This window comes from Camarhynchus parvulus, chromosome 19 (assembly GCF_901933205.1).
Source record: "Camarhynchus parvulus chromosome 19, STF_HiC, whole genome shotgun sequence".
Lineage (NCBI taxonomy): Eukaryota > Metazoa > Chordata > Aves > Passeriformes > Thraupidae > Camarhynchus > Camarhynchus parvulus.
In genome coordinates, this window is record NC_044589.1 from 10,622,702 (window position 1) to 10,650,031 (window position 27,330).

At 49.4% G+C, this 27,330-nt stretch overlaps 2 protein-coding genes across 8 annotated transcripts in view; both read left to right on the forward strand.

Moving 5' to 3' along the window:
* The first annotated feature begins 11 nt into the window (after positions 1 to 11).
* TNFAIP1 (TNF alpha induced protein 1) lies at positions 12 to 9,904 on the forward strand. The gene is made up of 7 exons (XM_030962812.1): positions 12 to 73; positions 1,299 to 1,856; positions 3,313 to 3,482; positions 4,118 to 4,207; positions 4,294 to 4,346; positions 4,937 to 5,132; positions 5,457 to 9,904. The coding sequence occupies exons 2-7, from the start codon at positions 1,640 to 1,642 to the stop codon at positions 5,673 to 5,675; spliced, it is 945 nt and encodes a 314-aa protein (XP_030818672.1). The 5' UTR covers positions 12 to 73; positions 1,299 to 1,639; the 3' UTR covers positions 5,676 to 9,904.
* A 477-nt stretch (positions 9,905 to 10,381) lies between these two features.
* Positions 10,382 to 27,330, forward strand: part of SGSM2 (small G protein signaling modulator 2) — a 37,441-nt gene continuing 20,492 nt past the window's right edge. For 6 of the 7 annotated variants that reach the window (XM_030962714.1, XM_030962717.1, XM_030962716.1 and 3 more), the window contains exons 1-3: positions 10,382 to 10,507; positions 17,000 to 17,075; positions 26,629 to 26,791. In XM_030962714.1, coding sequence (XP_030818574.1) covers positions 10,451 to 10,507; positions 17,000 to 17,075; positions 26,629 to 26,791 — 296 coding nt within the window. In that variant the 5' untranslated portion in view covers positions 10,382 to 10,450. The remainder of the gene's footprint in view (positions 10,508 to 16,999; positions 17,076 to 26,628; positions 26,792 to 27,330) is intronic. The other variant, XM_030962721.1, reaches the window with a different exon arrangement.

Sequence of the window (27,330 nt, forward strand, 5' to 3'; positions counted from 1 at the left end):
GCCGGGAGCCGGGGAAACTCTTCCGGGCCGGCGGCTCCCGGGGCGGGCCGGGGCTGAGGGCCGGCGGCGGCGGGTGAGTGAGCGGGGCCGGCGGTGCGCGGGGCCGTGAGCGGCGGGGCCGGGTCGGGCCGGCTCTGTTCGCTTGCCCCGTGGCCGGGGCGGACGGAGCCTGTCCCGGGCCGTGCCGCCGTTCGCGGGGGCTCGGGCGGAGCGGGGCCGCGGCGGGGCCGGGGCAGGCCCGCGGGCCGCTCGGTGTGACCCGCGCGGGACCGGCTCCCGTTCTGCCCCGGTACTCTCGGGTTCCCCCGGCTCCCCCCGAGCCGTTGGAGTCGCTCCTTTCCCGGCCGTGCTGGGCCGGGGCGGGTCCCGTTGCGGGGCCATTGTTCCGCCGCCCGTCCTGCCTCCCACGCGGGGCAGGAAGGGACGGGAAGGGATGTGGGGAGCTTTCGGTCGTGTCAAAAGGGGTAATTAAAGATCTCTGGCTGTTTACAGCAGAGGCCTCACAGGTCCTCCGTGGCCATCTACAGGAGTTGTGCTGGCTCCTGCCTGCGCTGGTTGGGCAGGGGGTTTAGCTTCTTTGCTCGTGTTTAGCTTCGTTCTTCGGTCCGAGCAGTGAGAAACTGCCTGGGGGGACGGAACTCTTCTGAGGAGCTCGGTCGGACCGGCTGGATTCCTGTCTCCTCACGGGTTCGGTCTGGCTGCTGTTATAAACATGCCACTGCTCTAAAAAGGGAAAGATTTTGAGGGTTTAAAGCAAGGCAGGACATCAGTGACAAACAGTGGTGTACGTGGTGGGGAGTCTTGTTTATTTTCTTTTCAAATTAGAACTACGTTCACTGGTCAGGGCTCCAGGATGGATGCAGGAGAGTTTTGAATGAAAGGAGTTACCAGAAAATAGAACCTTGTGATCCATCTTTTCAGTGTTGAGGCATTTGAAGAGACATTTGTGTCTCCAGTTTAAAGTCAAACCAACATCAACAAGCCGCGCTCAGGGGGACGCACACACACCCCAGCGGAAGGAGGGGCAGGAAGCTCTTCAGGGCATTTCAGCTGGGCACAGAGAGAGTTGGGCTCTGTTGGGAGGCCGAGGGGGAGCTGAATTCCAGCAGCGTGTGAGCCGGGCCCTCCTGCCGTGTGGTGTTTGCAGTGTTGGCTGGAGATACAACAACAGGAAGTCGGGAGAGTTTCATGTGCCTCAGAAGTGTGACGCAGCACTGGCTGCATCAATTGAAAAATGGCTAAATCGTGCTTTGTCAGGATGTGTGTAGTTGTGTCCTTAGGAAGTGTCTCTTCTGCAGAGCGACATCCTCGTGTGCGTGTGGAGTGGCTGTGGAGCTCTGTGTGCTGACCACGCTCCGTGCTGGTCCCTGGCCTTGCTGGCCCCTGGTCCCACAGCGTGCTGATCCCTGGTTCCACAGCGTGCTGGCCCCTCACCGTGCTGACCCCTGGTTCCACAGCGTGCTGGCCCCTCACCGTGCTGACCCCTGGTCCCACACCGTGCTGACCCCTGGCCGTGCTGAGCCCTGGGTGATGCCGGCCCCTGCCCCGCCGTCCTGGCGGGCTGAGGCGTGAGGGCGGCACCACGGCGGGGCCGGCCCGGCCCACGCGCTGCAGGGTGGTCATCTACCTGCAGAAGGCCATGTCGGGGGACACATGCCTGGGCAGCGCCCTGTGCCCTGCCGCGGGACACAAGCCCAAGGCCGGCGGGCTGAAGGGCGGCAGCCTGGGCAACAAGTACGTGCGGCTCAACGTCGGGGGCTCCCTGTACTACACCACGGTGCAGGTGCTCACCAGGCACGACACCATGCTCAAGGCCATGTTCAGCGGCAGGATGGAGGTGCTCACCGACAAGGAAGGTAAGGGTGTGGCTTTCGTTCTTTCGTTGCTGACAGCTTTGTAAAACAGCCGGGGTTTGGTGGTGGTTTTATGCCATTAAGGATGTAGAGAATGATATGTGCCAAAAATAACTGGGAGCATTAGGCAACCAAGTCCTGTTGGTGCTAGTAATCCTTTGGCTTTATGGAAATACCTGGTTTTGTTACTCCAATGAACTGGGGAAGGACTGGTCCTCTTTCCTACCCTCGCAGCTGGTGAGCAGGTTGGTGGTGGTGTTGTAAAGACTGAACAGACAGTCTGTGGGTTGTCATTTCTGTCACATCAGGCAGTGGCATTATTCAAACCACGCACGTAAGGAGGGACGTGCAGTTTTCAACTTTGAGGCTCAGAATAGCCTGCCTTGCTTTGTTGAAAAATCTTTTTTTTTCCCCTTTTCCTGAGCAGCATGTTTCAGTTGTGGCTCATGGTACCATGGCAGCATTTAGGGATCAGTCAGGCAGTGTGTCATCTCCAGCTGGACACAGGATATTTTAAATCCCTGATACATTATAAAGGGCAGAACAGGCAATTTTGTGTAAGAGCCTCAGCCTGGATGGAAAATGAGAGTCATGTTCTGATAGCTCCAGCTGGAGAGTCCAGCAGGGGTTTAGCTTACTTTCCTAGGTTGTTTTCTGTACCTAGATTCCAAAATAACACTTTTTTCCTGCCTTCCACGTTATGGGAAAGGGTTTGGCACCATACTTAGCCTTGTGTGTGTCTGCATCCTACACTGCTATTGTTTGGCAGCAATCAGACATCCTGTTTCCTTAGCAAATGTGACTTCAGGGATTTTGTAAAATTGCAAGAATTTGTCCATTTGCTACTGTTTCCTCTGCTTCATCCCCTCTGTGCTTCCTCCTGGTCTGTCTGTCCTGTTCTTTGCTCCTCTTTGGGGACTAGAACAGCTTTTGCCCCACACTGGGTTTTCTGGGCTGATCTGCCTTTTAGCATCTTCAGAACATTTCTCTCTCTTTTTAACTAACAGCAGCAGTAGATGTGTTTGGAGAATTGCCAAATCCTCCTTATTAGGCCACAGAACCTATCCATATCTACTTGTTGCAGCCATTGGTGAATTCTCTCTTCTAGTCCTTCCTTGGCTCTCTGAAGTTTCTGATGCCCAGCATCACAGGGTAGCCCTGCAGTTGGGTTCCTGCAGCAATCTCAGTGCATTGTGCTGGAAGCTGAGTGTTTTTAGCTTGGGGCTTTCCTTTTGGGGTGCTGGAAAGCAGTGGGAACATCTGGGCGATACCGAAGGGGCTCCACTGTCAGGTTCTGTTTTGGAACCAGCTTCAGTTTGCTCAAAGGCAGTAGGGATTTCCACTAGGTGAAATTGGAGAAGTGTCCTGAGCAGCAGGAAACCTCAGTGTTTAACCTCTCCAGGGAGCTTTTTCTTGCCTCTTGTGTTGAGGTGACTGAAATGTGTTGGCTCTTTTTCAGGCTGGATCCTTATAGACCGTTGTGGGAAGCACTTTGGAACAATTTTAAATTATCTCAGAGATGACACGATTGCACTTCCTAAACACAGGCAGGAGATCAAAGCGTTGATGGCAGAAGCCAAATACTATCTCATCCAGGGCTTAGTGGACATGTGCCAGGCAGCCCTGCAGGTAAGAACAGAAGTATCCTATGAAGTGTTTCATGGGTGTTTGGCTTATAAAATTTACTTAAGACAACTTGAGAGATTATTTCATGGCCTTAGAGATGGCACCAAGTCTGAGATGTGCAAGGCATTTTTAAAATATGAGTTAGTAAATAGGTGGTGAGGGGTCTGGGGACACGGCCTGGCCTGCCCACACTTGGGTTTTGCTCTGTGTCCCTGAGGGCTGGCTCATGTTGGTGACATCCTGTTCTGCCAAGTGCTCAGTTCACAGTGGCTGATGCTCATCTGTGCAGTGGTTTGAGTCAATTAAACTACTGCAGACTCCTTCTATTCTTCAATAAAGGATGTAATATTAAACCCACTTAAACCAAGTATGACTAGACCTTGTCCTGGCTATAGCTGAGGACATCCACCTGCGTCCCAATATTTCAATTACTGCTGCCTTCCAGGGATAAGAAATCTGTGCTGTGATTCTGGGTTGCAGATCAAGGTAAGCTATGTGGTTACTGTAGCAACCCAGCTCTTTTCCTGTGCATCACAGTGTTTGGGAACATGGCTGGAGAGGCTGAAGGAGGCAGCAGCAGCAATGTCAGCTTTAGCATTCCTTTCTTATTTCCTCTCTTTCTTCTTTCGTTAAAACAGGACAAGAAAGACTTGTATGAACCTGTCTGCAGCATCCCTATTATCACCTCTCCGAAAGAAGAGGAGAGACTGATAGAGTCATCAATGAAAGTAACTGCTCTTTTCAACTGTGGATTCATGCTAAATGTATTGAAACACAGAACTTACCTTTTCTTCTTTTCTCTCACTCCCAACAGCCTGTTGTTAAACTGCTGTATAATAGAAGCAACAATAAGTACTCCTACACCAGGTATGTCCCTTCTTTTTTCCCCCTCACTTTAGTGGAAAAGTTGCTTTTTGACTGTGGGAGTGGAAGATGATGATGAATGATCTAACTTTGATTCTTTTGGTTTGTTTTGGGTTTTAACAACTATCTTGCTTTGAAAAGTGATTAGGGCCCTACGTTGCATCTCTGTCAATAAAACTTTTTTTTTTTAAATAACGTATTCATGCTGGCAGTGTGTCTGTGGTGTGCAGGATGCAGAGCACATGGCCTTCCAGCACACACCGACTCTGGACTTTTGCTGTCATCAAGCCAGAGAACTTCAGTGAAGTGGGGTTTGATTATCTCGGGCATGGATAGTTCATGTAATGGTCTGGGACATTGTGCTGTCCTTATTAATTATGTAAGTTGACCTCTAAAGGCTGGTGTGTTTGCTCGTGGGGCAGAGCAGTGTATTTGTATCTGAAATGGGCTATTACCCCTCTTTTCTTGGCAGCATGCGGCAGTGAGTCACTACTTATTTGTATTCTGCAGTTGGATCAGGGCTGAAAGCTGGTGGAACAGGCAGAGATGGCTGCATGAAAAGCCCTGTTCCTGCTTTTGTTGCTGTTTTTCAGTAACTCTGATGACAACTTGCTGAAGAACATCGAGCTGTTTGACAAGCTGTCCCTGCGGTTCAACGGCAGAGTGCTGTTCATCAAGGACGTGATTGGGGACGAGATCTGCTGCTGGTCCTTCTACGGGCAGGGCCGCAAGCTGGCCGAGGTGTGCTGCACCTCCATCGTCTACGCCACGGAGAAGAAGCAAACCAAGGTAATGCAGCTTCATCCGCCCGTGCTGCGGATTAGAGACGGTCCTGATTAGCTTCAGGAGTCTGCAGAGCTTCTCTGACTTCAGGAGTTAACTTTGAATTTGGAGTGGTGCATCTGAGGTTACCAGGGTCCAATGTTAAGATTCAGAGATACTCTATTCCCTTCTGGAGCAATCTAAAAGATTAGGTGAGGGAGGTGACCTGGTGGGAGTAACCATCCACCACAAATTTTTTATAATGTGTGGGTTTATGGCTCACATGTTGGGTGTGTGTTGCAGTTGCTATCCTGGATGGCTGAGGAGCAGGACGCGTGCTGTGTTTTGCAGGTTGAGTTCCCTGAGGCACGGATCTATGAGGAAACACTGAATGTCCTGCTGTACGAGACACCCCGAGTCCCGGACAACTCCCTGCTGGAGGCCACGAGCCGCAGCCGCAGCCAGGCCTCGCACAGCGAGGATGAGGAGGGCCTGGAGCTGCGCGAGCGCGTGCGCCGCATCCACGTCAAGAGGTACAGCACCTACGACGACCGCCAGCTCGGCCACTAGCTGGGCTGGGCCTGCAGCAGCTGCAGCTCAGCTCCTGTCCCTGGGCAGGAGGGGGATCCCCTGGACAGCCATCTTCACGGGGCGCCTCGGCCCCCTGGAAAGGCAGCAGGGATTCGTGTGCGCAGAGCAGCACTAAGGGCCAAGGCCTTGGAGAACTGAGGTGTGAGTTGTGCACCTTGTGCTTTACCTGCAGGCCGGCCCCTCCTCCTGCTGGGAGGGGGATGTGGAACGCTGGTTCTCAGTTTGTGGTTGCTCTTTCCTAGCTAACGATTTGCCAGTTTCCCCCTTGCCGTGAGCAGCACTGCTCTTCCTGAGTCAGGTGGGGCAGTTTGAAAAGCTCTTTCCAGACAGCTCCCCTTTCAGGGCCTTGTGTAATGGAACTTGCAGTTATTAAATCAAGATACTGAAGAGAGAACTTGAATGTGGCTGCTCTTGGCAGACCCTACACGGGATAACCCCCGGGAGAAACGTTTGGCTGGCCAGTCAGCTGCACCTGTGCTCTCCCACCCCTGTCCCCAGAACACCTGCAAAGGTTTGTGTTCCAGGATAGTGTCCTTAAAACTCACTGATTCCAACGCAAGCTCTGCCAAAGTGGTAAGAATCAAGTCACAGCGTCTCTGTGTGAAAAATGGAAATCTCTGAAGATGTAAATGTGTAGGTAATGACTTGTCCTGGGAGAGGGGGAAATGAGTATGGTGAGGGAAGAAACCTGAAGTGAGCAAACTTGAGCAGATTGTGGCACTGTTGCCCTGGTTGAAGCTTGTCACTGTGAAATCCTGTTGAAGTAAACAGGGGCAATCTGGAGAATTGGTTTTACATTCCTTTCCTCCTGTGGCCTAAAAGTGCTATTTGATGTTAAATTTCTCAAGCAGCGGGGGAAAAATTGCAGTGGCTGGAGAAGTACAGGCTAAACAGTGTTTTCTAAGGCTAGAACATGTGAATTCAAGTTCTGTGTCCTGAACCCCTTCTAGAGGGTAGAATTTGAAGAAGAAAAACAGCTGTGAAAATATTGTTCTAGCATGGAACTGTGAAAGGCTTTGGGCACAGGAGAGAGGTGGCTTATACTGGATTTTAAACTGAAATATTCTGAGTGCTTGGCTGGGTGCTGATTGTACAGGGCACTTCAGGAGATGGGGGTCAAGTCTGCTCTGAAAATCGGAAATTTCTGGAAATTTTCTGGAAACAGTTTCAAGTTCAGTATGAAAAGCCATTGTTGTATTTTTAAACATTTGCTGGTATGTTTGAGCTGTAGGTAGAAGTTTTGCCGCTGTCATGGTTATTCCTGCTGGCTGCCCACTGGAGCCAGGGATACTCTGGATATATTCCACAGCTGCCTTTGTGTTCCCATATCATACTTGGTCACGAAGCTCCAGATTCCACAGTGGTCTGTCCTGAACTGCTTTGACCTGTGCCAAATCCACCTGTAAGATTTAAAGAAAATTACTGCAAAACCCTGACAACAAAATGATCCCAAATTATTGCAGGGAGTTCCTAAGGAGAATTGAGATCTAGATGGTTTGGGGGTAATAGAAGCAGGGGAGGGAACGAAAAATTATTTGCACTCGTTTAGGTTTTTTGAAAATTAAAATATTGTGGGTTAGTAAGATAACACTAACAGACTTTTAGGATTTTCTTGCCTCTACACGTGGCAGATTTCACTTCATTCTCCTCACATTCAGGAAGCAGCATTGCACAGGGATGCACCTGCCTTCTTGTGAAAGGCCTCTTGAAATCTCTAATAATCCTAGCAACCTCTTTCATATTTCTTTCTCTAGGTTTTTGTTTTCCAGCTGGTTATTCTGTTGTGCCAGAGAAAGTACAGCTGTTGAGATTTAGTTTCAACAAAGATTTTTGTGGTATTTCTCTCTAATTCTGCTAGAGTGTGATGTGGATTTTTAAAATTTTTTCCCTCCACTGATGCTATTTAATTAGAAGGCACCAGCAGAGGCTGCAGTGATGGGGTCTTTGTGCTGCATTTAACAGCTTCAAGTTATCTTGTGCTTTTTCTGTCTTGTAACAAAGGCTGATGCCATTTAAAAAACATGTGGCACTTCTGTTTCTTGGCAAATGATTTATATTATTTTTTTCTTGTTGCTATCGTAGTGAATGTTAAGAGAGTAAATAAGTGATGCTGATAGCCTTGCAAAACTGCGTTTAAATTATGTTATAAGCAGAAAAATCTCATATTTGCTTTTATTTTTTCTGGGGAGGACAGGTGTGGGAAGGAGTGTGTGAAAGAGAATGCCAGATCGCTGTGCTGCTCCAGAGGCTTTCTGTACTCACAGGATTCATTAACAAAATGGACCCAACTTGTGAATTGTTACACTGTAAGAAGCAGAGAAAAGCCTGTGTTTCGGTTTAGTTTTCCTTTCCCTATTTCCCACAGCCAACAAGTAGTATTCATTTCTGATTTGAATTTAGATTAATTAACCTGGGAAGCAAACGGTTTTGAGAACCATCTGGGTTACGAGACTCTTTTACCAAGTACAAAGGATCTTCTTGGAGTTTGTGGAATGCGCAGGATCAGTAAGAGCTGTCAGCAGTTGTGCACGTGTTTGAAATACGTGCAGACATCCTTTTCATGTCACTGTGGGTTCTCCTGAGTCCTGCTTGTCTGGAGCTGCTCCAGCACGGGCTGTCACTGAATCTGCCTTGCCCCAAAATCATGCCCTGTTCCAGTCTCTGTCCCACCAGGTTGTGATCATTTCGAGTACTGGAGCTGACATGTAACACATGCTTTGTATTCTCATCTTAATCAGTCTTTACGTAATTGAAGGCTATTAATTATTGTGACAGGAATGTTCTAGACATTCTAGAACATGAGATTACAGCCAGTGTAGTGCCGAAGCAGCAGCAGGGAGCAGGCTGATGCAGTCTAAAGGCAGCATTGGTGGGTTTGCAGTGAGCTCTCCAAGGATCTCTGCTCAAATTAAGCTCAAATGAAGCACAGATTAAGACAATAAAGGTTTCTAATTGTATGTGTTTGTCTGCAAGTTGAGACTTGCCCTGGCTTCCACCCAGACCATCACCAGTGAGTGCATTAACAGGAATTTGGAGTAGCCCTTGGGAGAAAAAAAGAGCCTTTTTGCCCCACTTGTGGGGTGTGAATTGTAACTACATCAGCTGTCATTCTTACAGGACTCGCTGTCTCTTCACTCCTAAATTTAGTCAAAGCCCTGTGCATTCAGGCAGTGCCCTGAATGAGGGAGTGAGCGGGAGCCTCTGGTGCCAGCCGTGGCCAGCCCTGTGCCCCAGGGCTGTGGGTGTTTCCCAAAGGCAGTGCCGTGCCCTGCCAGCACCTCGGCCCTCTGCAGGGAGGGAGGTCCGAGTGAGGGAAGGAGCCCTAGCTCGGGTTAAGAATGGGGCAGCAGGGGCAGAGGGGAGAGCTCTGCAGGGCTCAGCTCCAGCTGCTGCTCAGGGCCCAGATGAGGGTCACTGCTTAACCTTCACCTTGACATTCTGGTTTTTGAGCAGGAGACATTTATCCTGCTGCAATGTTCCACTCCAGTGACTTTGATCTTTTGCGCTTGTTGGTTAAAACAGAAAATAAGTGATGGACGGGGAGGGTGTTAGAGGGGCCGTGCTGTCACCGAGAGCTGCGTTTGAATGGGCATTGCTTACTGTGGGCTTGGTTTGCTTTTGTTCTTCTCGAGGTTTTTCATTCTCAGACAGAATGCTCTCCAGGCAATACTGGAGATCGATCTGAACTGGATGGGTCTGCCCAGCAGCCCCTGCCTTACACAATGAGGTTGTGTTCTGTGACAATCCTTGGCATTCCCCTCGCAGCCACCTTCCCCCGTGCTGTGGGACAGAGTCCTGTTCCAGCCCTGCCCTCCCTCAGGGACGGGCTCTGTTTTCTGCATGTGTGTCCCTTCTCCTCATCCCATGGAACGAGTAAGACCCTCCCCTACCTCACAGAGTGGCTGACACTTAATTTGTTTATTGAGAGTAAAGGATTCTTTTGGATTTCTATGATATTTTATATCCAGAGGATGACAAATATGATTGCTGATCTTGTTTAAATTGACATTCTGTGATCAAGTTATTTTCTTAGAGATTCAGTCTTTGTTTTATTTTCATGTCTAACTTTTAAGGGTCAGTTTTACAGAAAAAGTACCTAGCTAAGGCAGTAATTAATCAATTATCTGTTGATTAAAGTGTTTCACCAGTGCATTAAAAGGAAATAGAACACTAATTTTTAATAAAGTGTTATATTTTGTCTTCTGTGATTTTTCTCCAGCATCATTACTTTTTGTTGGTAGTGTGGGTCTCTAGAACTTCTGTTCCCTGTTACCGATGTGATCCCCACTGAGGATTTGGGGCCGGAGCTCCTAGACCGGGGCCGGCAGTGGAGCGGGGGATCCGTGTCCCGCTTGCTCCGTGTCCCGCTTGCTCCGTGTCCCTTGTCCTCCTGTCCCCTCCTGTCCCTCTGTCCCCCTGTCCCTCTCCCCCTGTCCCTCTGTCCCCCTGTCCCCTGTCCCTGTCCCCCCTGTCCCTCTGTCCCCCTGTCCCCCTGTCCCTGTCCCCCTGTCCCCTCTGTCCCTGTCCCCCTGTCCCTCTGTCCCCCTGTCCCCTCTGTCCCCCTGTCCCCCTGTCCCTCTCTGCCCCTGTCCCTCTGTCCCCCTGTCCCGCCGGCTCCGCGCGCTCCGCTCTCTCCCCGCGCACAGCGCCCCCTCGCGCCGGGCTGCGCCCCCGCCCCGCCCGCTGACGTCACGCCGCGGTGAAGATGGCGGCGGGCCCGGGTCGGGAGCTGTGAGCGCCCCGGGCCCGCCAACATGAGCTGCTCGGCGGACGCCGTGAAGGACAAGCTGCTGTGGAACGTGAAGAAGGAGGTGAGGGCGGCGCGGGGGAGGCCCCGGGGCTGTGCGGCGGGCAGAGCCCCGCGCTCCGGGGTCCGGCCCCGGGGGGCCGCGGGTCGCAGCGCGCGCCGCGTGGGGAACGCCCTGCGGCCCGGGCGGGGGCCGGCCCCGGTGCCGGTCCGGGTGCCGGTGCCTCGGCGGGGAGCGGGCCCGGCCGTGCGCGCCCGTCCGGCGGGCGCCGAGGACGCGGCTGTGCCCCGGCGGGGCTGCGGGCGGCGCGGCTCCGGAGAACCTCGGGGCTCTTTCCCCCGGGCGCACCTGGAGCCGGGATGCCGCTCGCGGGACTTCTGCCGCGGCAGGAGGCTGACATCGGCTCCCGCTCCCCGCGTTTGTGTTTCCCGCAGCACTCGTTTTTTATGACTTTTTCCTTACCTGGGAGCTTTACAGGAGAAGGGGGGGAAATCGGAGGTAAGAAGGGTATTTCTAAGGTGCCCGTGGATGAGCCGAGCTGACTCCCAGGTGCCAGAGCACCTGTGCCCTGGGAAGGGTTAATTTGGGTGGTTGTTCTGCACACACCTGTGTGACATTGTCGGGCTGGGGCAGCCAGAGCCGTGTGTACATGAAGAGCCCAACCCTGCACCTGACCGGAGGTGTTCGGTCACACTCGCGGCCGGGCCGGTGCCGCTTCTCCTCGCCCGGCGTTCCTGCGCTGCGGGGCGGTGCCCGGCGGTGCCCGGCGGTACTCGGTGCCCGGCACTGCTCCGTGCCCGGCACTGTTCCGTACCCGGCACTGCTCCGTGCCCGGCGGGCGGTGCTCCGTGCCCGGTGCTCGGCAGGACGGACGGATGGCATCGCGCTGGAGCAGCTCCTGCCGCAGAGCAGGGCTTCTGCCGGGGCGGGAGGAGGTGCCGGTGGTGTCCAAGGGCCATGGGCACCTCTGGAGCGCGTTCCAGCTGGGGCTCCCTGCGGCCACCTCTCCCCATGCACCCATATCGGATTTTGTGGGTTTGTGGCACTGGCTGTGGCGAGCTGTGTGTAGCTGCCGGTTATTACACTGCAGTGAAGTGGAGGTGTAATGCTTATCCGTCACAGCAGTAACAAGTTTTTTAACAGGTACCTGCCCTCCTGTTCCTTCCCCTCTGCAGTTCACTCCTGGGGAAGCAGCAGGAGCAGTCAAAGTTCAGATGTAAAGTTGGTGCTGTGGCCAAGATTCCTGAGCCCGACTGCCGTATCCTGGTAGTCATTAATGCTGGAACCAGAACACATCAGGTGTTGTAGGGAGCGTGGAGGGGGCAGAGCAGGGACAGGCACAAGCACAGTCTCTATGTGGAGCAGCAGGACTGTGTCCCAGGATGACCCAGGCAGCAGCTGGCTCTGGGCAGGTGGTACCTGCTGAATGCTGCCACGAACATGCCACTTCGATTAGAAATTTCTGCTTGAACCAGAACCTTTGAGCTGAGGCAGCGCAAGGTTTTATTTAGAAGTTGGTGTGCTTGCTCTCCTGAGTAATGCTTAAATATATAAATAAATCTGATAAATGTTTTCCAAGTGTGAACATTGCAGTCTTGTGCTAATGCATGAGATGGAAAGTGAAATGGATTTTCATAACCCAAGCCAGCTCAAGCTGAGGAGAAGCAGTGGTGTGTAATTAAAAAATCTGAGGCTAATTTGTTTTTAAAGTCTCTAAAATGTTTTTAATTGGACTCTGGTTTTTAAATTACTTGAATAATGCTTGAAAGTGTTATTTGTACCTTCTGTGTCATCTGCATTTTTGTTTTGTCTCTGATTTGTTTTTTCCTTCTCCCAAGTCCTCACCAATGCTCTTTTAGAGCACTTATAGCAGCTTGGCTTTTTAGGGTTGGCCAGAGCTTTCCAGTTTAAAATAGCCATGAGAGCCTTTGTTGATTATAAGCAGGTTGAGGTAACACTCCTCACCTGTGCCCTCACAGACCTGTGGAAGGGCCCCTGTCTGTGCTCACAGTCAGAAAATGGCTCAGGTCACAGTTGGAGACCCTGAGATGGAGATTTTATTTGCCTTCAATAATCAGTTGACAAAGAGGCAGGAATTGAACGCCACTAGTAACTGCCCACCAGATAATGCTGCCCTTAATGACTGTATGTAACTTTCTCCAAGAGAATTTTCAACCTCATTTATTATCGTGTGTGACTTCATACAGCCACTTCTGCCTGCTTGCTGGGAGAACCTGACTCCATGTCCATGTCTGTTCTCAGAGCCCTGGTCCCCTTCCCTTGTCCTTTAAACCCAGACTCTTATTTCCTGTTGAATGATTTTCCCATAACTTCAGTGGCCAAAGGAGTTCGTAGGCAGTGCGTTCTTTCTGTGGACTGTTCCACCAAGCCTGGTAAAATTCAGTTGTCTTTGCAAAGTATAGAACAGTTATCTCCAAAGTAATTTGGTCCAAAGTGTTTAGTTTATTTTGCCTCAGTGTCTCAGCTAAAACTTCTGCATTTTTCCTTTGGGAAATTTAATGCTGTTTGCTTTTCCTCAGATGGACTTTCCCATTGGTAGGGAATGTATTTTGTTGGCTCTCACAGAACAGAAGACATGTAATGTGTTTCGAAAATGTAACTGCTGGGATTCATGCTGAGGCCGCTTGGAAGTTCACGTTTCAAGCATTTATCTCTCTCTGCAGGAGAATCTGTTGTGACAAGCAGACTCATAAAACAGGCTTTTTTCTCTGGCCATTTCCTTTTGCCTCCTGAAATGGAGGGTTTTGCCATTTCTGGATTTAAACAGTACTTTCTAGCTGTGAAACAAACAGGATAACAATAACCTTAGCAGTTCCACCCTGAACGATTTCAGAGCACTTCAGAAGCTCAATTGCTCAACTTGCAGCTGAAATGTAAGGGCTTCTGAACAGAAGTGCAATAGTTATTGAACAGCTTTTATTACACTGCCAGTCTTTCATCACGAGTAAGGAGTCAGTGCAGTAGGAGCTGTCAATAAAGGAGGTGAGCAGAAGCTGCCCAAGCTGAAGAAGATATGGATGGTGGACATTAGGTTTTTTCCTTTAGATGAAAAAAATTTTTTAAAGGAAAAAATGCTGTAGGCTTTAACTGTGTTCCTGGTTATTGTGGTGTGTTATAAGCATTATTCTTTACCATTTTAAAGTTTCCTTAAATAAAATTAAAAAAAATAAACATAAAGGCATTTCTCTTGTGTATTTCCGGAGTGAAACTTAATAAATAATCTGTGTATTATGGAATGGGTTCAGTGTTTGACTGCTTCTGAAAGTTTTAGCCCTTGTAGGATGTGGTATAAAGTCAGAGCAGTGATCCATTAGAAGATGCTGCAAATGCTGAGCAGCTTCTCTCTGGGGAGTTTGCTTTGCTTTACCTGTATAATACTGCCACCAGGATCTTCTGTACTCCTCGAGTGCTGAGATCTTTACCTGGCTGGGCAGAGCTTTCCCGTCCCTGCTCTCAGGGGTGGCAGATGTGTGTCCCCAGAGCCTGGCACCTGTTCCAGGGCGAGCAGGTGTCCCCTAGGGCTGCAGCTGGTTCAGGCATGGTGACACTGAGTGACACGAGTGCCTCTCTGTGCCACCAGGCAGGTCCAGACAAGAGCCTGGTTAGGGTGAGAGGCTCCTGTGCTCTGCAGGGGAGGCACAGAGAGTGGATGATGTTTTCCAAGGCTGGACCTGAGCCGGCCCCAGCGCTCCCTCCCGCCTGCACAGGCTCCTCTGCAGGCTCTGGGAGCAGCCCTCCATCCCTTGCACGTCCCTCCCCTGTGGGGGTAGATGGCTGGCTGTGGGGGCAGGTGGGGACGTTTCTGTTAAAGAGATTAATCTGCAGTTTGGTCAGGTCTGCTGGTAGCTGCCAGTGGGTGTGTGTGGAGGCTTGTGCTCAAAAAGCTCCATTGTCAAGTGCCTCCCGAGAACAGAGACAAAGCAGCAGAATTCCCTATGAAGAGCTGTGCAATATTGCAAGGGAACTAAGGAAACAAGCAAAAAAAAGCTTGTGTTCCATTTGATCAGAAATACTTGCTTTAGCTCCTTGCCTGGAGCATCCATGAATTACGTGGCAGTGAGGGATGACGTGGGATTGAAGAACATTGCATTCCAGCTTTTGAATCTTCTCATATCCTGCCTATGCTTTAAAAATGTTTTCTGATAACATTCAGTCAGTCTCCAGAAAATGCAGGGAGTTTGCTTGGCATCTGGTGGCAGTGGGGAACACACAGAGAGCCTGCTCTGTGTCCTTAGCTCTGGAGTCTGGGATTTAAAGTCTCCTCAGACACACTGGATGGTGCTGCTCTAGAAAAGTAGCATTGATTATTGAATCTGAAACACTTTTCTTTCTCAGTTTTTATACACTTAAAATTTTAGTTGATGGGAATCTCAATAACATACTGAGCTGATTGGGGTGTGCCTGGGAAATGTGTGTAGCAATGAATTGGCTGCTGAGCACTTGAGCTTTTGGTCATTGAAACTACTCTTCTTCCTCCCCGTTGTTAGGATGTGAATTCCAGTGAATGTTCTCTGGGATGCTGAGACTGATTTCATGGTGTGCAGTCCTGAAGTCATGTCTGTGGCCTTGAGTTGTACGTGCACAGGCTGCTGTGCCCCTGCCAGCGTGGTGACTGCAGCACCAGGGCAGTGGCACTCAGCTGCTTTTTGCCAGTAGTAATCAGCCCTTTCCTTGGGTGAATGAAACTCTGCCAAAGGGATTGCTGAGCACACAGGATAATCCAGATGTGAGTGCCCATTCACGAGACCTCCTCACACCTCTGCTTCTCCCTTGATACCCTCCTACTCCTCCACCTCCAGCTGCCTCACTGTGAGGTCCTGAGTTCTAACAGCCATGTCAGAAAAGCCACAGGAAGAAACAAATTGCCTGGCTCAAAGTTTATATTGTCAGGCCTCAGGTGTGAGCAGCGAGCCAGGTTTTATAAAGTGCAAATGACTGTTTTGAAATCCTCAGCTATAAAACACATTCTACTTTGAAAGCCTCTTACATGTTTTCTTTTTCCCCTCCAGTGTTTTCTTTGCGACTCAGAGGGCTCCTGTTTGATAAGGAGCACAGATTCTGGAGGATCCATTCGATCCAGAACTTGGAGCGAGGCAAATGCCATGTGTTGAAAGGCTCGTGCAGCAAGTGCCAGAGCTGCAGCCTGCTGCCAGCCGGGCTGGGGGTGTAGGAGTGGGCACAGAGGCCCCAGGAGGATTTCTGGGGGAGGGGATGTTTAATTACAGCATCCAGAATCGGTCTCACAGATGGTCTTGCTGGAGGAGGAAGCCCTTCAAACCGGAGAAGGCACCTCCACAGGCAGCTGCAGAGCCCAGCTGTCAATGGAGCACTGCACCTGCAGCTCTCCTGGTCCAGCACCAAGGGGAAAAGCCCAAAACCTTGGGACCTGACCGTGCCATGAAGTGGTACCCAGTCAGCTCTAAATGTTGGAAGAAGAGTGTGTCTGGTTGAGTCTTCTGCCATGGTAGCACTTACTTTCATATATTGAGAGTGAATTGGCATGTGTTTAGTCAGAGTGTCATAACCCTGTAATTGTAGCTCACAAATGAGAGAAGTCAAAAATTATGGTTAATTTGTACACAGAAGAGAGCGAGCTCTCCACGGCCAGGAGGAAATGAGTGTCTGATAAATGAGTTGGTGATGAGCTGGAAACCAGTGAGGTTTCATGTGGTGTCAGGATGAGGAAGCCATTGGGGAGAAATCACTGGCAGATGAATGGAGGGTGACTACAGCCTCTTGCCAAGAGCCTCAGTGTAAGAATTGTCTGTTTCTTCTTTAATTTTTGAAAGTCAGTAATTTGCAATGATTTCCCTCTGGAGCTTGACACATCTTGAACCCTGAAACTGGAAAGGAATTTTGTTTTAAATCATTAAAAAGTGTGATAAGTGTAATTTTATTTGCTACAATTGCTAAATCGTGTCTTGAAGTGAAAACTGAAGGCATTGCCTTCTCTGTTGGTACTGTAATAATTTTGTATACTGTCTGGTGCAGCAGAGCTTCAAAGGCATAATTTGTAATTGCTGTGGCATGTGCCCTGTTTCCCAGGTAGGGAGAAGGTGGCCCTAAACCTCTCTGGGAATGTGTGCCTGTGTCGCTCAGGGATGCTTTTGCTTGAAAAAGAGCAGAATGGCACAAGTGGAAATGGGACATAGCTACACAATCTGGTTTCATGAGCAGAAGAGACTGTGAAGGCCAAGGATGAATCATATAAAAAGTTTTTCACAGCTCTTCAAAAGTTATGCTGGAGGAGTTCTCTGGAGGGTACTGTGGGCACACTGAAATCTGCCTTCTATGGGGGCACACCCCTAACAGACCTGTCCTTGTTCTGCCAGAGGTTTCCTCATGCTATTATAAGCCCCTTAGGTTGGTTTGTGCTTCCCTCCTTAGATCCATTCTTCCCTGCAAAATGTGATGTGAGGGAGTTGTTTGTCTGTTGGTGAGGGGGAAGGGGCAAGCAGTGGTTGAAACTGAAACTCCCAAATGCTGTGCTGATTTTGTTGGGATCATGCAATCGTTTCTCTCTATTCATTTTAGGTAAAGCAGATCATGGAAGAAGCTGTCACCCGGAAATTTGTACATGAAGACAGCAGTCACATCATCGCCTTATGTGGTAAATGTCACGCGAAGAGCTAATGCTACCTAACCTTGCTTTTCCTCTAGACATTTATTTTCTCTGCTGTCAGAGGTAAATGCAGGGATTTAGATACTAGAAATCATGGTGTTCAGGCCCATTTCACCTCTGTATTTGCTACATGTGTGTTTACATTACAAATTGTAAAGTAACTCTTACTAAAATGTCATTATCCAAGTACCCAGCCAAGATGACTGGTGGCCTTGCTGGAGGCTGGCTGTGTGTTCCAGGAAGCTCCCAGTGTGGTCTGCCTGCTCTCTGTTCCTGGAATCCTGTCCTGGAATCCTGTCCTGGAATCCTGTCCTGGAAGCTGTGCTGTCTTGTTGGTGTTACAGGTGGTAGGGTGGCAGCTGTTTCTGTTAGTTGCTTGGCTAAAATTAGGAATACTTTTAGGAATACAAAATTAGGAAGTCTTCATACTTCTTTCCTACTGTGATTCCAGTTGGTTTTGTGTTCTAAATTCTTCATGGTCTGAAGAACTAATAACTCTGCACTGAGCTGCCTCATCATGGCCCAGCAATCCTACCTGTCCGAAAGCAGGACTCCAGCCTGCTGCTGCTTTGAATGGAGGCCTTGATTAACTCTAAACCAGAAGAAGGTGAAGCTGAATGTTCTGTTTTTACCTTGGCTGATTGAATGGAGAAATCCCTTCCAGCAGATTTGGCTAACAGCTCCTGGCTGGTGCTCTCCTGTGTGTACAGTTCTCTTCCCTCCCCCACTCCAGTTTCGTGTGACTCTTCAAGAGGTTTTTCCCTTCTATTTAAAATTAGATTGGTTCAGTACATGAGTCATTTTTGGTGAATCTTCATTATAAATATAGAATTCTTGTGAATCATTTTACTCTCCTGCTAGGCTGAGTTTAGCAAGAGCCTCTTAAATACCTGATGGCTGCTTTCAGGGTCTCTCTGCATCAGTAGCTGAACAGGTTGTAGCTGCCCTAGGTCCTAGATGGCTGAAGGTGCCAATTAAATGTCATGTGCCCCTTGTCCTGGGAGATGCTGCAGCTCTGTGCCACCCTCGCTGCCCTGGAGGAATGGTGCCTCTGTGCAGGTCAGCTGTGCTCATCCATCCAGCAGGAGGGATTTGTAACCACGAGGACTCTGCTCCAGTCTGTGCTCCCTGCCTGGGTGCTCTGGGAGAAGGAGGGCAGTGCCAATGTTTTCATCCTTGTGGAGAAGCAGTGAGTGCAGGAGATTCTATATTTGTTCCCAACCCAGTGTATAACCAACGTAGGTTACATCCAAGGCTCTGCCATCCCCTCTGCTTTCCAGGAGATGTGTGCCATTGTGGGACAAAGTTCTGAATTCCTTTGGGCTGGGTTTGCTCTGGAGCAAACCTGGGGCCGTGTGGCCAGGCAGGGCACAGTGCAGTGCTGCGGGTGTTTGGAGCAGCTGCTGCTGGGAGCTGGCGATCGCAGCCGGGCTCTGGGAGACGTTTCCTTGGGAACGGCAGCTGCACTGACGTGGGGCTGGTGGAGCTCTGCGCCAGGGCCAGGGCAGCTCCTCCTGCCCACAGCTGCTCCTGCCCGGCCTGCAGCTCCTGCTAGGGCCAGGGCAGCTCCTCTCTGCTGCTGCGCCAGGGCCAGGGCAGCTCCTCCTGCCTGCTGCTGCTCCTGCCCCCAGCTCCTCCTGCCCAGCCTGCCCTGATGCTCCTCTCTCTGCCCCCCGCTCCTCCTGCCCAGCCTGCCCTGATCTCCTCTCTCTGCCCCCAGCTCCTCCTGCCCAGCCTGCCCTGCAGCTGCCCTGCCCAGTCCTTGCCCGCTTCTGCAGTTCTGAGGGAAGGGGAAGGCAAAGCACGCATCTCTGTTTCTGCACTCACCTCAAGTGTATTTACAGGGTTGCCAGTGCAGCACATTACGCCTACAGTGTTTGTCCAAAAGCTGCCTGCAGTTTGCTGAGCCTTTTCTGTGTGGCTGCCCACCTTTAGTCTGACAGTAACACGCTGCTTGAAGCAATTAAAAAACTTGTTTAAGTCCGCTTCATACTGCAAACAGGGTTACCTAGATGATCTCTCCATTTCCAGTATCTACTTGGAAGTGAGTCTTAGTAGTTTGTTCTCTTAGAATAATACTTTGAGTATATTAAATTAAATAATCCTGAATTCCCCATGCTATAAACTAATCACCATAGAATTCAGGTGGGTTATGGAGAGTTGGAGATTGTGTGTCACAATCAAAATATATGTTGTTTAAATAAATCCAGCGTGCCAGCTTGGCAGAGGGAATATACTTACTGTGGTTTTGGGAAAGGTTAGTAGTAAACGTGAGTAAAAATAGTAACTTGGGCACTATTAAATATGCAGAATTTGGCTTTTCAATGAGATTTCAGTTCAAATTAAGGAAGAGATGAACTGCACAAAAAGCTTTTTTTGGCCTGAATAATAAACCTGCTACCAGTAATTAAACCCATTAATTAAAATGTGCAGAATCCCTTTGTGGCTGAACTGAAAAGGCCAGTTCTGATTTGAGCTGCAGAATGGTATTTAATGTTGTGCTTGGAGCTTCTTGTAAACCTTGCTTGAGGATGGCATTGCACGTGTCCCTTGGGATGTGAGGGAGGGGAGGGAGCTGGGGGATTCCAGTGCTGTTCCTGGGGGATGCACCAGGGCTGTGCAGCTGTGGGTGGGTTTGTAGCAGGTCCTTTCCTGTCCTGAATCTGAACTCAAATCCTGTAAGACACTGAGGCTCTTCTATCAAAGAAAACAAACAAACAAACAAAAAATTCCCCATCTTCTTTTTGTTTTCTCGATGCTTTGTATCTTTTTTGGTATACTTTGGATACTTGGCATGTGCTGTTTCTTCCCATCTTCAATTACTAATTGGTTACAGTTCTTCACTTCAAAGACAATTGAAGGTATTTGGTTTTCCTTTCCTTCAGTGTCATTGAATAATCTTTGCCTTCCAAATCTGTTCTAAACCTGTGTCTAGACCAGACTTACAGACCAGAAATGCTTTTCCCCTTTTGAACCCAAGGAGAAAATTTGCCCTTTCTGGGTGTTACATTACTACTCTGTCCCGATAGATTTGTTGAGGATCTTTGCTGCAGAGCCTGCAATTCCAGGTGCAGAGAAGAGGAGCAGAGAGCCTCTCCTAGTGGAGCTGAGGAAGCTGGGCTGGCTCAGCCCTAGGGGACGAACCAGTCCCGTTGATTTAGCTGCATTAACCTCAGCTTTTTCTTTTTCCATCCCCATTATGCATATTGCTTTTCTTCTCTTATTAACTGATGAAAACGACTGGGTTTTTTTCTGGGTAATGCTGTGTTTAAATAACACAGATCTTAAAAAAAAGAACAAAACCACATCACGATCTGTCCAGTCATGCACTGGGAAAGGTGACAGGGCTTGACTGCAGAGCTGGATCTGGATATTAACTGAAGGTGTTTGTATGGGGTCTGTGACTGTGTTTAGTCATATGTGCAGCCCTTCAAACAAAAGAAGGATGTGGTGCCTGCCCGGGGGAGCTTGGGAGATAATGAATTCCCATTAGTAAGCAGTCCTTGGTGCTTTCTCTGTGTGAATAATACATCAGAGAGGTGGCCTGAGGCCTTTGAGCAGACATCTGCCACCCAGAGAGAGGGGACACTTGCCTGAGCACAGCCAAGTGCTGGCTTGCCCTGCTGCCAGTCCAGTCTTGTCTGAAAGCTGAGCAGCCTGTGAACCCTTTGGTGGCTGAGGAGGTCCATGCACAAACAGATCCATGCCCTGGCCATGCAGTGCTGTGAGTGCCCCAGGCCAGCTCTGCAGGGCCCATCCTTTCTGTGTGGGTGACCTCCAGGTGTAGAAGCACCATGTGCCAGGTGGTAGGGGAGTGCTATCGTGCTGCCTCTTCTCATGCAGGTTCTCCTGGGTGCTCCTGTAAGTTGTACAGCAGCTCTTTCAGCTTCCCTGTGTTTCCTTCACTCAGAGACTCAAACACAGCTTTGACTTGTGCCAGGCTGTGCCTGACTCCATGGCTGCTTTTGTGAAGCACTCCTGAGCTGGCGTACGTGCCTTATGCTGGTGCTTCTGCTGTCCTGCAGTGTCTGTGTACATCAGGACTGCGTGAGCATATATTGTTCTCAGAGCAAGGAGAGCTCTCACCCACAAGTGCTCCTGAGATGTCTGTGCTTCAGGCTGTAATTCCACACTCAAGATCTGATGTGTGGGCCTGTATCCATCCTTGCAGCTTCCTTTCACAGAGCCTTGGGGCATCTACACTTGGATAATCATCAGTGTAAGATGCTTCCTTCTTCAAAAATAAGTAGAGGGAATTGTTATTTGAAATAGTTCTGTGTCACTGAGTATCTGTTCACAGCAAAAGGACTGGTGTGTTCTGAGAATCAGAGTGGCTCTTGGGTCCTCAGCACAGTTCAGAGCCAGGATTGTCATTAATGAATGTGCAAAACACTAAGATTGGACTTTGTATGGAGCAGTTCAACAGTTACTTGCAGCAGATGAGCACTCCGTTCATCCTGGAGGTAGGAGAGCGCTTGTGTGGCTGCATTTTCTGGAGCCACATAGTTGAGATCTGATAAGGTGTCAACTTTTAGGGCCTTGCACGTCTGTAGGAGCACAATCAAAGAGCTTCAGCTGAGGTCATGGATCAGTCTCCATCCACACTGGCAGTGGAAAACCAGGAGTGCTTGGAACATGAATGTGGCTGGTGACTCCTGGAGAGCAGATACCCAGGCTCATTTGGGATGGTTGGAGTCTGAGCTGCAGCAGTGCCCAGCAGTGCTGGTTTAGTCTCACTGCTAATGACTCAGGGTTAATTCCTTCCTCAGGATGACTTGTTATCCCATTTCGCACAAAGTTAATTGTGTTTGAAAGATAACACAATTTTGTTCCCATCATTTTCAGCTGGAGTGACAGCATCCCAATTCTTCTGAAAACCAGCCCCATTAGGAAGAGATGTCTTATGCTTTGGGATTTTTAGCTGATTGCCTTGAGGTTTCTAAATAGCACCATATTCAGATTTGACAGAAAACAAAGAATTCAGTTTTCTCTCTTTTTTCCTTAGCTCACAGAAATGCAATTTCTGTAGAAACAGATGTAAATAACCACTGCCCAACCTGACAGTTTATCATCTTAATTCTTTTGGCTTTCTACCCTTGACATTGATATTTTAAAAAATGAAGATTATCTGCTGTGGAAATGCAGATCACTCACAAACAAAACACAAATCTCTCTGTATTACTGCTCCTATTTGGGAAACAAACATTTTCAATGATGAATAATGCTTAAAAAATGGTTTACAGAGATTCTACCTCACTTGATAAACACATTAGCCCAGAGAGTGTACCAGAGATGATCATAATTGGGGGGAAGCAAATATTTTTTCATGCGCATTTAGAAGGTTTTTGATAGTGCTCCAAAGATGATGCTTGAATTAATGAGTGGTGTGCTGTGGTGGGGAGGAAAAAAACAGAGTGCATATTAACTCTGATGTGAAATGAAACAGCTTTTTGAACTGGATGTGTTTTTAGCTTGAGAAGTGAAATAAAATCTCTTGTGCTTTTTAGAGAACTCTGCTAAACATTTTGCTTTGATCCTGGGTCATCAAATTGGATAATTTTCAATATTTAGAGAAACTTCAGCAATTTTGATTTGGCCTTAACAGTGTTTAATGAAAACACTTCTGTTTTCTGAAGGTGGCTGAGATCCTTGAAGCTTAATGATCACAATTTTAAAGAGGAGCGGTCACCAAATTTCAGCCCCAAAGTTTCCCAGCCACTTTAGAACTGGGAATTGTCCATTTAGATACTTTTGCTAAAAATTATTTTCTAGGGAGTTATTGAACATAGGATGTTCTGTGGCACAGCCCAACAGAAGCGGGTTGAGTACAGGGGCACAGGAGCAGGTTTGGATGTTCCTCTGCAGCCCTTTGTACTCAGGTACCAGCATCTCCCAGTGACACAGCAGGCTGGAGCTGGGCAGGAAAACTGCTTTCAAACTGGGCAGATCTGTGATTAGGATAAAGCAACTGCAGCTGGAGATCATGAGCATCTGATGGCTTCTTTATCATCCTCCTCTTTTCACTTGTTTTTAATTTCTTCAGCCCATGAATTCAATTCCCTGTGCACAGTTTTCATGAAAACAAGGTATGTAGCTGCAGTATTTCTTCCTGTCTAAGGAAAATCTCATCTGCTAAGTACACCCCATAAATAATCCTTCCACAGGCCTTCTTTTCTCTGCTCACCACCCTTCCAGCCCAAGAACTTTCATTTCACAGTCCATTAAGTCATGTCAGAATTTTCATAGAGCCAAAAAAGGACAAAACCAAACCTGTTCACCTGACCCTGGAAGAAGTAGCTGTGAAGTCATAAAAAAGTGACATTTCCTGAAGCCTGGTGGGCACTGTGATTATTTGAACTGTAAATCAATAATATATCTACACTAAATTAAATTCAGCAGTGAATACTGCAGAGAATGTTCCTCAAAACTGTCTGGAGTTAATGAATTTTTAGATGGCTGCTGTCAGCTGAACCATACAAGAGAATTACCTGAGCTGCATTGATTTATTCCCAGTGCAGAGCTGCTCTTCCGCTGTGTGTGATGAGTTGCTGCCTTTTTATCTGGTGGGTTTTTGTATGTGTTTGTGTAGGTACAGTGACAGTAGGCAGGCTGGGGATCACGCTGGGCTGTGCAGTAGTTACTCACCTGTGTGCACACATACCTGTAGCCAAAAGCATGTGTACATTTATACAGACCACCTGTGTGTCCACAAAACCACCCAGTGATGCCTTTCTGATGTTAGCAGTTTCTCCAGGAACAGCTGAATCATCTATTTTTAGGTCTTCTTAGAGTGTCAGATTCCAAAAAGGGAGAAATGGTTCATTTTCCCAGAAATGGGTAAATAACCCCATTTCCCTGTCCCAAAGGTTCTTGTGCTACAACCCCTGAAATAGTTGGTGTTGTCTCTTTAGGCAGCAGTGTGAGCTGTGCAGTTTGTAACTCTGGGGATCACCTGGTTTTGGTTTATCAAAAAGCACCACAGCCAAGGTCCTCTCATGTCTTTGGGAAGGTTCTGCAGCTTGAGGTGCCTCCTTTGCCAGTTTGTTCAGGATGTGTGAGGTTTCCTCTCTGACTAAGCCTGGCCGTGGGCGATGCTGGCAAGGTGCAGTGAGATCACTGCCTGCCTTGGACACAGAGCCAAAGGGAAGCCCTGGGGGCTTTGCCAGGAGCTGCTCCCTCCCTGCAGTGCTGTGCCATTCTCCTGCTGGGTGGGAGGGATCCCTTGCTGCTGTCCTGTGCCGCCAGGGTGGCATCCACACGGTCCCCTGGGCTGGAATGGCATGGCATCTGTGTCACAAGATGTGCTGCCCTGCTTGCATGTTTTGTAGTCTAACTGGATAAAAGCCACGGTGTATTTGCAAGCACATTCAGATCAAGTCAGATGTGAATGTATTCCAGCTGTTCTGGAATAATTCTTGTAGAAAGGAGCCTGGAGAGATGAGTGCTGCCAGCCAGTGCTGCTAGTCTCACTCTGGGGTTGAAGTGTAGGAGAATGAAGTGGCCTGAGGGTCACACAGGCTGGGCTGTAACCTGCCCCCCAATCCAAGGGCTCCTTACGCATAGAACTGGACATGTGTTAATCTCTTGTCCTGTGGAAAATACGTTTGGAGGCAATCCTGCAGCAAATTCCAGTGTCTCGCCCCTTGCAGATGACCCCCGTGTGTGCGTTATAGGCAGCTGGGGACTGATCTTACCCAAGTTCTTGTGATGAGAAATGTCACAATGGAATAATTAAATATTGGGGCTCTAGGGACAGTCACTGGGGAAATTGCCCTCAGTGGCAGCTGCAGCATTTATTAATAATTAAAGCTGTGCCTGCTGTGCTTTTCACTAAATTTGTTTCATTAATATTTTATTGTTTTAAAGAAATAAAAAAAAGCAGTGAAGGTGGGAAGAGAGTCTGTTTCCTAAGCAACAGCAATGCACTTCTTTGCAGTTATTTTTAAAGGCAGGTTGCTTCATCTAAGATTTGGAATCAAATTGCTGCATTGCTCCAGGCATCTGGAAAGCTGCTTTTCTTTTTTCTTTATTTCTAATGGAAAGACAGAGCACAACAGTTGCTGGGTTAAGAGCTGCTGTGATGGTTGCTAGATAGGAGCTAGACCGTGCTGTGCAGAACTTGTCCATGGTGTCATCACTGCTGTCCCCCGCAGCGCCGCGGGCATTCCTGCATGGATGCTCCTTCCCCTGGCAGGGGAGCCAGCCTGGTTCCACTCAGAGATGGCACCATGGGCATTCCTGCACGGATGCTCCTTCCCCTGGCAGGGGAGCCAGCCTGGTTCCACTCAGAGATGGCATCAGTGCCTGGCTCCTGCTCCTGTCAGACCATGGGCTCTGCCTCTGCCACCCACGGATGTCCTTTGAGCTCAGGGGATGTTTCTGATGGCTCAGAGGGGTCACTCAGGGACGTGTCCTGCTCCTCCTCCCAGGGACCAGTGCCGTGCACACGCTGTTGTGCCTGGGGGTGGAGGGCTTCTGAGGCAGGTGTTGTGGCTGGAAGTGCCCCCAGCATGGGAAGCAGCACCAGAGCTGCTGCTCACTGTCTGTCTGAGCCATCGCTTCTGTCCTGAGGCACTGCCCCATTGTGCTGTGCCCTGGGCTGGGGCTCCTCAGGGTTCAGCAGGAGGTGTTTCTGTGTGACCCCAGCTGGCCTGGGACTCGGGTCAGCTTTCAGGGCCCAAACAGTGAGGACAGGTCTATTTCAGATGCAGGCTTTCAGGTGTTACGGGATTTGGAGCCTTCAAGTACAATAAGGAGAGGAGTCTTCAGGAAATGCTCAGCACCTGACAGTGTTGGGCATAAAGTACAACAGAATGCTGCCTTGTGTCAAGAAGAGCCGCTGTGTCAGAGCAGATGGAGTGCCATTTTTACTGTAACCAGTATTTAAGGTGGGGAGCTGTGTGTCCCCATGGGCTGCCTGCTGCCACCCAGCACAGGAGAGCCCTGCACAGTGCTGCACCCAGAGCCCTGTGAAGGCTGCCCTGCCCTGGGCACACACCTGGCACACAGAGCTGGGGCTTTCCCCTTGCCTGTGAATGAGCTGGTCTGTTCTTCATCCCTTTGTATGACTCTGGGAGTCATCTGCAGTCTCACTTCAGAAGCTGATAGACAGGGAAGGCTTACTTTTTGTTTAGATTTGTGGTGGTTGTTTTAATTTGTATTTCTCATTTCCTTGCCCTGCAGCAGGTTACAGAGAGCTGGATAGATTTCTGCTGCACTATTGCATAGTGCAGTGCAGTGTTTCACTGGTGGCCATCAGGGAATGTTAGTGTGGTTCTGTGTGGCACATGTAAAGTGGGGTGAAAACACTCAGAGACTCCAGTTTATTATATACTGCCATTATCTGTACTTTACAAGGTGCTTGTAGTAGCAGATTATACACATGCTGATGCCATCTGTCTGATTCTGAGTTCGTGTCTGTCTGTCTGTCTGTCCCACCGCTCTGCTCTTGACCCACCCGTGCGCAGGGGCAGTGAGCAGGCTGTGCTGGCTGAGGAGCAGGCAGAAGGCAGCTGACCATAACGCTGTGTCCCCTCCACAGGTGTGGTGGAGGCGTGCCTGCTGCACATGCTGAAGCGCAGGGCCGCCGGCTTCCTGCGCACCGACAAGGTGGCCGCGCTCTTCACCAAGGTGGGCAAGACCTGTGCCATAGCTGGGGACGTGTGCAAGAAGGTGCAGGAGCTGCAGCAGCAGGTAGAGAGCAGGTGAGGCTGGGCTCTGTTTATCAGCCAGGTGGATGCAGGGTGTGTGTGCAGGGTGCTGACACAGACTGCCCCGTGAGGGCACAGGGGCTTGGCTCGGGTGACGCAGCTTTGTCTTGTTAGCACCTCTAGGTGTTGGTGTTTGATCAAGCTGGCAGTGAGCAAAGGGACAGACACGGGGAACTGAGGCTTTGGTGTTTCATTTTGCCTCTCAGTACAGCAGAGGAGCACATTCAGCCCACACACAGCCACAGAAGTGACTAATTACTGGTGATTGCAGACAGGGCTCACAGTCTGGGGATGGTGGACCAGCTTGGACTGTTGGTGGGAAGGGAGGGGGTGGAAGGAGGAACTCAAGAACAGACATACTGGAAAAGCTGTTTTGGCATGCTCCTGCCAAACCAGGAGCAAATTTCTAGGTATCATAGCAGAAACAGTTAAATTAATGGATACAAAGAGTGATGGGAAGGAGGATGGTGTAGGAAAGCTGTTCAGTACAGCTGGACTTCAGCACAACAGAATCCTGGAGTCAAGGACTTGAG

Excerpts from the sequence above, each read along its gene's own strand:
- TNFAIP1 (XM_030962812.1), top strand. The coding sequence starts at position 1,640 with ATGTCGGGGGACACATGCCTGGGCAGCGCCCTGTGCCCTGCCGCGGGA. Across the intron at positions 1,857-3,312 it reads GGTGCTCACCGACAAGGAAG|GCTGGATCCTTATAGACCGT; the intron begins GTAAGGGTGTGG and ends GCTCTTTTTCAG. Across the intron at positions 4,208-4,293 it reads TGATAGAGTCATCAATGAAA|CCTGTTGTTAAACTGCTGTA; the intron begins GTAACTGCTCTT and ends CACTCCCAACAG.